The sequence below is a fragment of the Coturnix japonica genome, chromosome 3 (assembly GCF_054131305.1).
Source record: "Coturnix japonica strain WE chromosome 3, WE-NBRP24, whole genome shotgun sequence".
Taxonomy (NCBI): domain Eukaryota; kingdom Metazoa; phylum Chordata; class Aves; order Galliformes; family Phasianidae; genus Coturnix; species Coturnix japonica.
The window spans coordinates 34,478,459-34,491,284 of record NC_140665.1 but is presented as its reverse complement, the minus strand read 5'-3'; the positions used below and the strand labels follow the sequence as shown (position 1 = coordinate 34,491,284).

Below are 12,826 nucleotides of genomic sequence, written 5' to 3'. Positions count from 1 at the left end.
AACATAAGCAGTTGTGTATTTCAGGAAAAGAAATGGGATGCAGATCTCAAACAGGACACAGATGGAATCAAGTAAAAACCTGGACGGATGAAGAGAAATGAGAACAAGTAGGTATTTTTTCTGTACACTATATATAGAGAAAAAGGAGAGAGAGGAAAGGAGGACTAAAACTATTTGCAGATGTGGGCTGAATCTGGCAAACACTTCAAGACAAAAGGGAGAAGAAAGTGTTTGAAATATTCTGGGAGTAGAAATTGTTGGTGTGTTGTTTGTGGCATGGCTTTTTTTCCCCACACTTAAAAATCGGGGCAAGCACTCCACAACAGAAGCAGGTTTACCTGGCACAATGAAAACAAAGTTTAAACTGGAGAGAAAGAAGGATATACAAATCTTGGCATGATGGGAACTTGCAGGAGTAACCCAGGCAAATGCCACAGGACTCAAGAATGCCTCTGTCATCCTCAGCAATTACATGCTTTGAAACAATGACATGAAGTCTCATGTCACTGAAAGAAGCTCTGAATAATGACCTGCCTGCAAATTTAGGGCTGGGTTCAGCATCTTTACTTGGAAAAGGCTTGTCCCACAGACAGAGGATAGCAGAAGGCTCCAGTTATCCACACATCTTCCCATTCTAGCACTGATTTATTTCGCTGTTAATGTTTTTCCAGTTCATTTCCTTGTCAAACTTTCCTTACGTATCTTCTTTTCTAACATGTGAAGCACACTGTAGGCAGAGACCCTGGGAAGCGGAGGAGTGGAATTTTGTCATTCCAATGTAAGGCAGTAATGGGTACAACATGATGAAGATTCTCAAATCATAATTTTAATTTTCATAGAGCTAAAAAAGATCAGTATGATAATTCAGCCTGAGCTTACAGCATGCGCTGCAGATGAAGCCATTACACTGATGGTTAATAGAGGTCATTAATAGTTAATACTGGAATAAAGTTTACCATAGGCAGATCCACCTGCAGGCAGACAAAAGTTTAATTACAGGGTTGATACCTCTTATTCTGAAAGCTTTTGGAAGAATCATGTTTTGAGTTTCTGCTTTTGAAAGTCTTTAAGTCACCAGTCACTCTAAGTCAGGAGAGCGAGATACAGAGCTCCCATCCCAAGTACTAAATACAAATGTGCATTAATATAGTAGACAAAGCAACCTCAGTGTTGTCCACCCAATGTCTCTGAATGCTGGAATGCTCTTCGCTTGCAGGGTCTGCCCTGGTGTCCATCAGTTATACAGAAGTAGCTGTTTGTCCCAGTTTGTAATCCCCCTGCTGACTGTGGTTGCCTGAGGGGCTGCTGCCAGCTGTGCCCACCTGTGCGCACACAGCTGATGGGGCTGGGACCTTGGGTTACCACCAGCCAGGTCTGCCTTCTCCCTTGAACATTTCCCTGTGCTCTCCAGATTGTTGTGCCAGTGAAGCTGCCTCCTCACTCATTTCAGGCATCACTATTCAGTGAGCCTCTCTGTGACTAAACCACTGTTCCTAAAAGGAGTATAAAATATACTCGACCTTGAGCATATTTACCCCCCTCACTTCATACAGGTACTGTCAGAGTTACAGCTGTTTTCAGCTGAGTTGTTCTTTGTCTTCTTACACCTGCTGTAGGGCCCCAGCAACAAGCAGAGTTTGGATGGGCTCCCAAGTGCTTAGTTTGCCCTTTCTTTCAACTTAAATGCTGGAGGTGCCTTTTGCACAGCCAGAAGATGAGCAGCACTTCTGTCTTTGATGTCGGAGTTGATTTGGGCTGATCCTTACAAGGTCCTCACCTCTTTCATGAGACCACTTGGGGGGAGGAGGGCCATGTTTTTTTAGTGTAGTCTTAACGTACAACAATGTGCTTCTGCCAGCTGTTTGTAATAGCCAGTGACACTGCAGACAAGGTGTGATTTGTGAGTTAAACTATGAAAGGAAGGGAGGGAACAGCCAGTATGGTCTCTGATGCCCAGATGCCCTGATAGGAACCCTGCCAGTGCTGCATCAGGTGAGCGTGGCCAGTTCTGTGAGCCTGCAGCTGTAAGCAGCAGCCGTGCTTTCTGCAGGGTGCCTGGCCAGGAGCACAGCAGGGCAGGGTGGGTGCAGTTTGCCATCTTCTGTCTGTTCTCTGGTGCTGGCCCTACAATGAGGGTTAATGCAGCACAGAGCAGGCGTCCTCTGAACAGCCACTGATACTGAGCTTATCCTCATCGCCTTTCCCTGGATGTCACTCATGTTGCAGTGCACTAATCACCACTGCAGGTAATGTGGTGCATGTGTTCTTGGAAAAAAAGTACCATGTTACTGTTTTTAATTAATTCTTTAATGAACTGCAGCATTATAAATCCTTTTTTTTTTTTTTTTTTTTTTTAACTTTGCCTTCATTACCAAGTTTGTTTGTTTTTTAAAAAGAAAAACCCTCCAGTCCTCTAACATAAAACCAGCTGATGTGGAAAGTTTATTTTTATTTCTGAGGTCATTTTACATCTCTTAGAATTCAAATTTCAGAACTCCAGTCACTTAATTCTGGGTACCCACCCAGCTCCACCAGAGCGTTATCTCTCGGTCTTAATGAAGTCCTGAAGTGCTATTGAGGAGGCACAAACAATAGCTATGCAAGAGCTTCAGAACTGTAAATTAGCCTTCCCACCAGAGGTTTTCTGACAGCGTCCAGGCAGCTTCCTGTTTTGATACAGCTGCCCACCCTGTACACAGTCTGTACAATTCACAGTAAACACTCTCTGGCACAACCCTGCCTCCTCCTTCCTGGAAGGGAGAAGGGGCAGGATGTAAGACGTGCCCCAAAACAACAGCTCAGTTATTTACTGCTAAATACGAGTGATGGCTAAAGCTCAGGGAGACCTTGTTTTTCAGAAATCAGACAGCTCCTGCGCTTGTTACCTGGACGAGTTCTGATCTTAGAAAGAGGCAGGACAGCAGGCCCACAGGAAGCCAGGCTTTGGAACAGTGCTTGTTTACACAGCATTGCCACATTCTTAACCAGTTATGTATTTCTCTTCTAAGAACTCACCCCAGGCTGGAGTGACACAAACGAGAAGTGCAAGCAGCTCCATGCTCACTACTTACGCTCTGCTCCCATCTCTTTCTTCTGTCTTTCAGTTCTCCTCTGTACACACCTGAAACTTGGGCTTTTCTGAAGCTCACCCAGAGAACCAACGTGCTGCCTGCCCTCACCTGCTCTGTATTTAACTATAGTGCCATCAACATATTGAAACATTCCTCCTCTACCAAACTTTCTGGGAAGATGTCTCAGACTTGCCTAAGAGACTGCAATCCAGTGGCAACAGCCGTGATGGAGCGTGTACTGGATTTGTTATTTCTACAATTTTTATTAAATGGTTTTAATCTGTTTTTATAATTTAATACGGGTGTCTTATGTACAGATGGCAAACCCAATAAACTCAGTTTACTAATTCTTTTTCTCCTGGTTGTGTCCTTTTTCATTCTAGGGAAAGCGTGTGTATGTGGAGAAGGAGAATGTATAAGCCTAGCACAGATCACACCAGGTTTGTGCGAAGGATTTGCTACCAGCATCTATCTGGGAAACTGATGTTTGTCCCCTTTACACAAAAATCTGAGTCCTAACAAACATAGAATCATAGAATTATCTTAGAATTACAAGGTTGGAAAGGACTTATAAGATCATCTAGTCCAACCATCCTCCCATTACCGTAGCTACAGTAAACCACTAAACCAGATCTCATAGCTCCTCATCCAGATGCCTCTTGAACACTGCCAGGGATGGCAACTCCACCACCTCCCTGGGCAGCCATTCCAGTGCCAGACCACTCTCTGAGAGAAAAAGTTCTTTCTTATGTCTAATCCAAATCTCTTCTGGTACAACATCTACTTATCCATCAGAAGAGCATGAGAACCACTGAGTAGTTTCCCTGGGGCAGGTTTCCCTTCAGTAGCCAAAGCCCTGGGCACGAAGGGACCCTGTGTTAGCACAGGCATCGGGGTGCTGGGCTCCTGCCACCAAGGAAGCTGTTTGGGACCCCCCTGCTGGCAGACACTCGGCTGTCTCAGGGGTGGGCAGCAGCTGAACTCAAATTCAAATGATTGAACTTAAAGCATTTGGCAATACATTGGGAGGACTTTTCTTTCTGCTTGCCTTCATGTTTGTATTTTTAAAATGACCTTCCAAATGCCAAGCTCTTTCGGAAAGAATTTAGCTGAATCTTTTGCTGAACTACTGCACGGTAAACTATACAAGAAAAAAGTTTCTACATTCAGTGTAATTGCTGAATCGCACCAGTAAAGAGAAGAAAAAAGTGCTGAGAAAGATTTCCCTGTGCTAAGGCTGCCCCAGCCAGCATGAACAATGAAACGTAACAAAAAGAGGAGGAACGGCACATGCACCAACTGAGTTACCATTTGCTGTGGGACGCAATCTTTCATTCCCTCGTATTTCAGGAATTATTAGTGGTACAGCTTTAACATCAAAGTGGTTTTCTTCCCATTTCAATTTCCTGCCATATGAAACTGCCAAACACATCTGAGCTCCTCCCCTGCCTGCCTCCCTGCCGTGACAGTAAACGTGCTTCCACTGCCTCAGGTCTGTCAGCAAGGAATGCCTGACAAAGAAGGTTCCTGTCTAGCACAAGTATGGGCTCTCCACACTCAGGGACATCTTTTTCTTTAACTGACACTACTTTATAGATAGATAAGCAGGTAAGAATATGTTTATAAATGTAAGAGTCTGCAAACTCTTTTTTTTTTTTCCCACGCCATAAATCTGTCTTTCAGTAGAAGCGTCTCTCAGCTACGTGTGCAAAGGAACTCAGGCACCGAGTCCCAACACTGAGGCTTCACTGAGACCCTGGAGCACTGATGCACCTCACCCTTCCTGGACCTGCTTCACTGCCAGTCGGTGCTGATGGCAGCATGGAGAGAACAACTGCCAGCCACTGGGCTGCATGTCTACAAGGAGCAATTTCTCTGCAGCAGCTTCTCTGCTTGTAGCAGTTGCATATGTGCTGGGCACAGGCAGGGCCAGGTCTTCCCAGCTCCCATTTGCCCACCATCTATTTAGCCACAAAATGCTTGGTTTTATCAAGTTTACAAAAGCCAGATGAGGTGATCAAACCTTCCGCGTCTACAGCTGGAGCATCACCCCGACACGCTCTGTGCCTGTACCTCCACACAGACTGAACAGACGTCCTGCTGTCCCAGCTAAGGCCCAGTCACTAATCTGCTATTGCAACTGCAGCTATCTGTCTTGTGCTCTGTACTTCCTACTGCAAGGGGAAAAAAGAGGAAAAAAAAAAAAACGAGAGCTGGCTCACACATTCCTTCACATTGAAGGGAAGGGTTCATGTCTGAGAACTGAGCTGATGCCCAGACTGCTTGGGGACACTCAGCCCTCCTGACCCAAACAGGGTGGCTGGGCTTCAACGAGTCCCACCTCTCAATGCCCTGCAAATCACACCTCCCCTGTCCCCTTCCTCCAGCACTATTACCCAGCTACAGGATTTGAGACTACCAATTCCACTTCAATACTGGGTTTTCAGATAGAATGCAGCCCCATGTAATCAATACTTGAAGACTGTATCCCAAATTTACTTTTAGAAGACACACATACCTCAAAACATGAACCACTGGCGTGCAAACAGCCTTGGTCCACAGCACAAACACGTCTCGCTTAGCCAGAAAAACCTTTTTTGGTGACAATACCATAACTGAATTTACAAGCTGAAACTGCTCACCTGGTATCTGAAATAGGTCACGGCAAGGAACAGTTACCACAAGGACTTCACAGCAAATAAAACTTGTAACTAAACACGCACAGATCATTATACATACAGTGATTAAAAAAATAACCATGTACACTTTCTTGTAAGAAGAAATTAATTAAGTCAATTCTTTGTGCATTTCAGGATCAAAACATCTAACCTATATAAAACTGTTTTAAAATATGGAGTAAATATTTAAAGCCAAACTCGAGAGATCTTTTGTAATCGTCTGCAAAACCACCTTCTCGCTTCCCTTTTTCTGTCTCTGACATGGAACAAATTCAGAACTTTATCCTCTAAGATATTTAATGTGCAGATATAAAAAAATATGTCCTTTGTGGCAAGCCTGAACACATATATATAATATATTTACAAACCTCCAGAACAAATTAGCATTAAAAAACACAGAAGTAGCAGATTGACATAGTGCTTTATTTAAGCTGTCTGTACGAAGGAAAATAATGTGCATCCCTATCATATATGTGTAAAAATACTAAGGATGTACAGTGTACAAAAACAGTTTCTTGTAGTTATTTCACATCCTTGTGGGTCATATACTTAAGGAAATAAACAGTTTAAGTATGACCAACAGTAATACGGTTTCTTGGGTTCATAGTCGTGTCTGCTTAATATCCTTAACCATATGACTAGATCTTGCATGGATCTAATGAAAGAACTAGCAAGGTCAAGAAATGTCACAAACTCTAAAGCTACAGGGAGGTAATTCAATTACCAATTTAGAGGTTTTTATTTAAATAAATACTTTACATTTCATGCTTGCCTGTAATGCACTACCAGGAGCAAGATAAGGAAATTCTACTGTAGACAGTACAAACAGTAGCAGCAAAGTGTGTACGTTGAGGTGTAATATATAGACCCTGCAGTTAGTAAGGAGAGACCTTACTTTTGTACTCTAGGAGAAGCACATGGCCCCTGCAAGAACAGTCAGCTTTAAGAAGCCGCGAGGATAGATGGGAACGAAACAGAAAACAATACTGGAATAAATGTTCTTTAAGCAACAGGAATGTACTGGAAGATGGATTCGTGTGGAAAGCAAAGCTGTGTGCAAAACTGCCAAAACCCAAACAGAAATGACCTATTCCTCCAAGATGGCTGCAGTACAAGAGGGCATAGTGTCTGTCATGGAAGTCAGTACAAGCTGGAGTCAGCATCTGAACTGTACTGTGCTCAGAAGGCTCGTCAGGTACCCAGCCACCACCACGTGCTGCCCAAGCCCAACTACAACTGCAAGCAGGAAAAGAAGAGCTTCAAAAGTTTCTCTCGGCACAGCTTTGTAATTCATCTTTCATCCACTTCTAACACTGCTCAGAGAGAATCCCCCAGCCCGGGGCAGCATTAAATGACTGCTAACTCTTCGTAGTATATAATTGATGTATGAGGCTTTGGAAGGCAGCAATACAATGCAAGTTGAATGAAGCCTTAAGAGGTGTTCAAAGAATTCACCAACAGATATTTACTGCAAGCTGCATTCTAAGGAGCTATGCAATGATGAACCAAACTCACCTACAGGGCCCCTTTCTTCTCAGCATGAGGAAGGGTTGGCCAGAGGAACAAACCCACTCAGCCATAGGTTATAGGTGCCCTGTGTCAAAAGCCTTATTGCTGTTACAAGCTGAAAACATAGGAAAAAAGTAATGCCACAGGCGAAGAACACAGTTTTTGAACCACCATAGTTTCTGCCTCTAAGTATGAGGCCTCTGCAGAAAATTATAATGCCCATCTACTGCATCATCAGTTACATCAGTCACTCACTTGCTGTCAGCACAGACACTTCTACAGACATGCCATGCATTTACTGCGCTCACTCCCTAAAGAGGGATAATCTCTACACATTTCGTGTTAGAAGGTGACAGCATCAGATCCTATATAGTTAGCACATACATTGTGATAGGTTTCTGACTGATTATCCATCCGTCTCTAAAGATAAAACACGAAACACTAAAAATTGTCTAAACTACTCTGCGTCTTTAGCTGCCTTGCTGAAATGTCCGTCTGCCCCTTGACAGTCCCAGCACGTGCACTGCCAGCAGTGGGCTTCACACTGGGATGCTCAACTTCACATCAAGGGGCGAAGGAGGTATCCAGTATGGTCTACTTTCAGACTCCTCCCCTCACTCACACAGCGCAGTCCGCAGTGTTGATATCACAGTCTTTGTGGGAGCTAACAAGATAGGAACACAGAGATACTTCCAATGATAATCCCATGGAGTCGGGGTTCTCAGATGTCATTAGCAAGGGCGCGTGCACATGGCTGCACTGCGTAACATCCCAGCTCCTAGCACCAACGGGTTTATTAAGATTATCATTGCTGAAGAAGAAAGCTAAAATTTATGCACATGCTCTGCTAGATACAGATCTTCGGACGTGGAAAGACATCTTCCTAGCGGCAGTAGTGTTTCTCGTGATGTTTTATATTCAATCTGGTACCACGGGTGACACGCTGGGTTTCACGAGGGCAAACTTTCCTTGACAATGGCAGATCCCAGAAACTTACTATGTGAATTATTGGAATAAAGTGCTTTTCTTGTAATCACGGTAGTCTCATTGTTCAGATGTTTCCTTCACATAGAACAGAATTTTTCTATCGTGCTGTAAGGCTTTTTGCAGTATCTTAATCCTGAATACAGCACGAGATGTAGTGTTTTATTTATTTGGTTTTAATCCTTTGGCACGTGAAGCTGGAGCTCCTTGTCTCCACTGCCAAAGAATTAAAAGACAGTATTTCATTGACAAAAATCTGATCCTAATCAGTATGTACAGTTTCAGAGCCTTGTTAATATCTCCGCATCGGACAAAAGTGCGTTATCCCCTTCAGCTTGTACAGTCCTTCCATATATTACAAAATTAACTGCTTTAAGCCTGTTCTACCTAAGATGTAGCAGCATTTGCAAACATGACACATACAATCCTTATCTCTAAAAATAAATACTACCGCAGCATAACCAAAAGAAAACAAAACAAAAACAAATAAAAAGGGATATTCAGAGTTAAACACCTGGAGGAAAAGCTAATTCACAAACTCAAAGTAAGGCAAACACCTGTTTACCTTGGTGCACACGTTTGGGTGAAAAGCAATACCATTATGCCTGTCTACATTCTTCAGCCATCAGAGGTGATGTATATCATGAAGGAAAAAGAAAAGCATGAGATAGATGTTATCTGGTGCAAATTATAAGACCCCTTAAAGAACTTCAACTGCTGCTTTTATGCCTTCGTTTCTTGCATGTATAATGTTCGATTCTCCATGATTGCACGTGAACCTGGAAGTTCTAAGTGGCAGGCTGGGTGAGCCAGCCCTTCTGCTTCTTCTGTAGTATCCAACGGTAATTAAAAAATTATATATATATATATTTATATATATCAACAGTTTAAGTCCTTCTTTCAAACGTTTCCCAAGCAAATTCCAGCCAGATGTTATTGACAGAGACCTGCTTCAAGTAATGATATGCCTAACAAAAACCTTGCATATGTACATCACCACCCCCGTGTTTCCTTTTTCTAAACAGCACAAACAGATGCAAGAAAATATTATAGACTAGTCTTTTTAGACTAAGTATAATTTTGATTCATCTTCTAGAAGAAGATAAGCTGAACCAATGTGTTTTTTTGTTTAGCCTCCACTGTGAGGGCAAACAGATGACTATCTGTGCACAAAGTGTACAGCGCTGATGTACGGTCATCTACCTTCAGAGAAACTGTTAGTAACTTCTTGACGTTTCTATTATACTGAGACGGTGGGCAGCAGCAACAGCGGGAGAGCGTAGAGAAATACCGTATTTCATGCAAAACCAAAACGGATTTTAGGTGGGTTTGGAAAAGAGATCTGTTCAATTTGGAATGGTCTCTGAAAGTGCCCCTGCTATCTTAAACGGTATCTAGTACTGGTGGTGATGTTCAGGAATCATTTTCAGTGATAAACCTAAGATGACAGTGAAGCAGCAGAACAAAGAAGTTACTCCCGTCCACTTGCAGAGTAGGAAAACTGGGGGAAATGCGGCCGCCTCTCATTGTCCATGCAGTCCATACCATCCTCGTCATCTGTAGTAAGGGAGAAGTTCAAAATGTCATTACATTTATAGCAACATTTTATTTCTCATCTGATGTGCAGCCCACCTTTCAGAGCTCAGTGCTGAAGGTAGGGGCTCATGCTCACTTGGTAGAATGATGCTTACCAAACAGATATCCTTTCAAGTAAGCCATCATTTATTACAGAGTGCAGTGGGGTTTTTTCTGCTTGCTTTGGTTTGTTGGGGTTTTTGTTTTGTTTTGTTTTCACTATGACTATCGCCTGAGGACTTGAATCACTACTACCCTGTCTGAGCTTATCAAAACACGCCAGCACATCTATCTTCCGGGAGCGTGAGAAAAAAGATGTCCTTGCTGATGGAAGCAATGAAACAGTTTTCATTGCTACTTAAGCTAAATCCAGAAAACGGTCATCTTCTTGCAGACATTCAGAAGTACTCTTCCATTTTGAAGAGAGTTAAAAGGAAGAACACCAACAAAATTAACAGCTCACAAAAGGTTCTAAGTATTTCAATTCTTACATATTATTCTTTAGTAAACTATTTATTTTTGCAGTATTTACAGGGATCAAGGCTAAGCCAAATTCGTAAATATTTTTATTTACATAATTCCTGCTGTGCCAGTGGAACCTAAACCCCAGGGGCTCCCTGACTGAGAGTCTAGATCTACATTCACATAGATTTCTAAATAGTGCCTATCCTTGAAGACACCCATTGGAATCCTGACTCATGCAACAATGCACTTCTATGCAACCTTACAGAATTATGTCTTTTATAGGTATAGTTTGGTTACTGACTATACAAGATACGTTGTTCAGAATCCACACACTGCTGCTGGTAATCATCCTTACTATTCTTATGGCAGGGTGGGCTGTAGCCTGCACTGCTCCATGCAGCAGCAGCAATGTCATTACCAGAGGCCAAGGTAGGTGCCAGTAGGAGACAGGTAGTTTCTCTGAGATGCAATTAATTGCCTGCTCCAAATTCAACAAATCTTTAAATCTGAAGTCTCAGGAGCATCCAAGTATTCTGCATTGCTTTGATAGTCAGTGAAGAAATACCCATAATCAGTGCATGTGGAGTTCTAAGACATTATGACTTTATGGCACTCAGTCAACAGCCTTGAAATTAACCCATACTTAAACAAAATCTGTTCAAGTTAAAGATATGAACAAATTATTAAGATAGGCGATAAAAAAAAAAACAGTAAATATTTTCCACAGCTAAAAGGACTTAAAAATCACTCAAATGGCTGCAATCAAACACAACAAATACAAAGCCCAGAAAATCACTCCAGATCTGTACAATACCAGAACACTATGGCTAAGGCCAGGAATCCTAAACCAAGATATAAGGAACCTTTTCTATGACTGGGTAATCAATTACAGCAGTTACTGCCTACCTTTACCACCCTCCTTTCTCATCCCCCCCCCAGTTTAAAAAAAAAAAAAAAAAAAAAAAAAAACAAAAAACACAGAGAGGAAGTTCATTCAAGAATTCAGCAGCACGACTGACTGCACTTTAGCACTGTCTTGGCAGCGACTCCGTTAAGCTCCAGCTTGGCTGATTCCTGTGTGCAGCGGGAGATGATCAAACTGTGGTGCAGTTAAATTCACTCCAACACAGAAGGGCTGCGCAAGGCCCAGTGCACCAATTACATCTACGTTAACAACTTCCTTAAGAGCTCTGCTAAGTACACAACTTGATAGGAAATTTCATTTTCGAATGATTTTCATGTAATGGATATCTACACAAGGGACATCCACTTGTCTCTGGCAGCTTTTTTCTCTTTTTTTTTTAATCTGAAGAGTGCTTTAAGATACGCATGTCTGGGACCTTTAGAGCCATCCAGCTTCTGAAGCTGGTGTTTTCCCTCAAAAGAGACTGACAGAACTGTAAAGTTAGATAACAATAATATTAAAATGCAAACAAACAAAACACATGCAGTGACCTAATGCTCTAAGCTTTCTAATTATTCCTTCATCAAAGGAACTTTCTCTTTGGGAGCTGTTTTTACACACTTCCATATGAAGCTCTTTGCTATTAACAGTGGGAATACCTTTCCCATTCAAACTGAAGAGCTTTGTCACACAGTGCTTTATTCTCAAATTGTTGTTTTTAACTTACACTTCTGTGTAATTTTTGACTTACATTTTTCAGGCGGCGTTATTGTAATAGTCTGAGCTGTAAATTCTTCATCAAAATACCTGGTGTCTGTCTCAGACGTCACTTGAGGTTTAAAAGGAGGTACAAGCTGAAAGAGACCAAGAACAAGATTAGTATACCTGAAGCCAACCAAATTATTACCAGGACAGGAATTACAGTTTTCCTTTTTTACCTACACCCTCTAACGAGGAGTTTCAAAAGGGTCACTGAGAGTCAGCCAAGTCTCTAAATCCTAGTAAGAGATCACAGGATCACAGAATGACCCGGGTTGGAAGGGACCTCAAGGATCATGTAGTTCCAACCCCCCTGCCTGGCAGGGCCACCAAACATACACATTTACTAGATCAGGTTGCCCAGGGCCCCGTCCAACCTGGTCTTGAACACCTCCAAGGACGGGGCATCCACAACCTCCCTGGGCAGCCTGTTCCAGGGCCTAACCACTCCTAGTGAAGAACTTCGCCCTAACATCCAACCTAAATCTTCCCTCTTTTAACTTAAAACCATTTCCCAGTGTCCTGCTATTGTCAGCCCTTCCGAAGAGTTTACTCCCCTCCTGGGAGTAAGTTCCCTTCAGGTACTGAAAGGCTGCAGTGAGGTCACCCTGCAACCTTCTCTTCTCCAGGCTGAACAAACCCAACTCCCTCAGCCTGTCCTCATAGGGGAGGTGCTCCAGCCCCCTGATCATCTTTGTGGCCCTCCTCTGGACCCTTTCCAAAATCTCCATGTCTTTCTTGTACTGAGGGCTCCACACCTGGACACAGTACTCCAGATGGGGCCTCACAAGAGCAGAGTAGAGAAGGACAATCACCTCCCTATCCCTGCTGACCACCCCTCTCCTGATGGAGCCCAGGATCCCATTTGCTTTCCGGGCTGC

General features: G+C 42.8%; 2 protein-coding genes across 11 annotated transcripts in view; one reads left to right on the top strand and one right to left on the bottom strand.

The window, feature by feature from the left end:
- The window catches only part of SDCCAG8 (SHH signaling and ciliogenesis regulator SDCCAG8), a 97,278-nt gene extending 93,860 nt beyond the window's left edge, over positions 1-3,418 (top strand). For 4 of the 6 annotated variants that reach the window (XR_014943900.1, XR_014943899.1, XM_085541257.1 and 1 more), the window contains 2 exons: positions 25-107; positions 3,105-3,418. Coding sequence is in view for 4 of the 6 variants with exons in the window: in XM_085541257.1 (XP_085397383.1) it covers positions 25-75 (51 nt within the window). In the remaining 2 variants the exon portion in view is untranslated. Of the gene's footprint in view, positions 1-11; positions 108-3,104 lie in introns of all 6 variants that reach the window. The other 2 variants (XM_015857643.3, XM_015857637.3) reach the window with 1 other exon arrangement.
- A 2,733-nt stretch (positions 3,419-6,151) lies between these two features.
- Positions 6,152-12,826, bottom strand: part of AKT3 (AKT serine/threonine kinase 3) — a 137,326-nt gene continuing 130,651 nt past the window's right edge. For 3 of the 5 annotated variants that reach the window (XM_015857621.2, XM_015857620.2, XM_015857622.3), the window contains exons 13-14: positions 11,938-12,040; positions 6,152-9,799 (exon numbers count right to left, since the gene is read on the bottom strand). In XM_015857621.2, the coding sequence (XP_015713107.2) occupies positions 9,714-9,799; positions 11,938-12,040 (189 nt within the window). In that variant the 3' untranslated portion in view covers positions 6,152-9,713. The remainder of the gene's footprint in view (positions 9,800-11,937; positions 12,041-12,826) is intronic. The other 2 variants (XM_085541262.1, XM_085541261.1) reach the window with 1 other exon arrangement.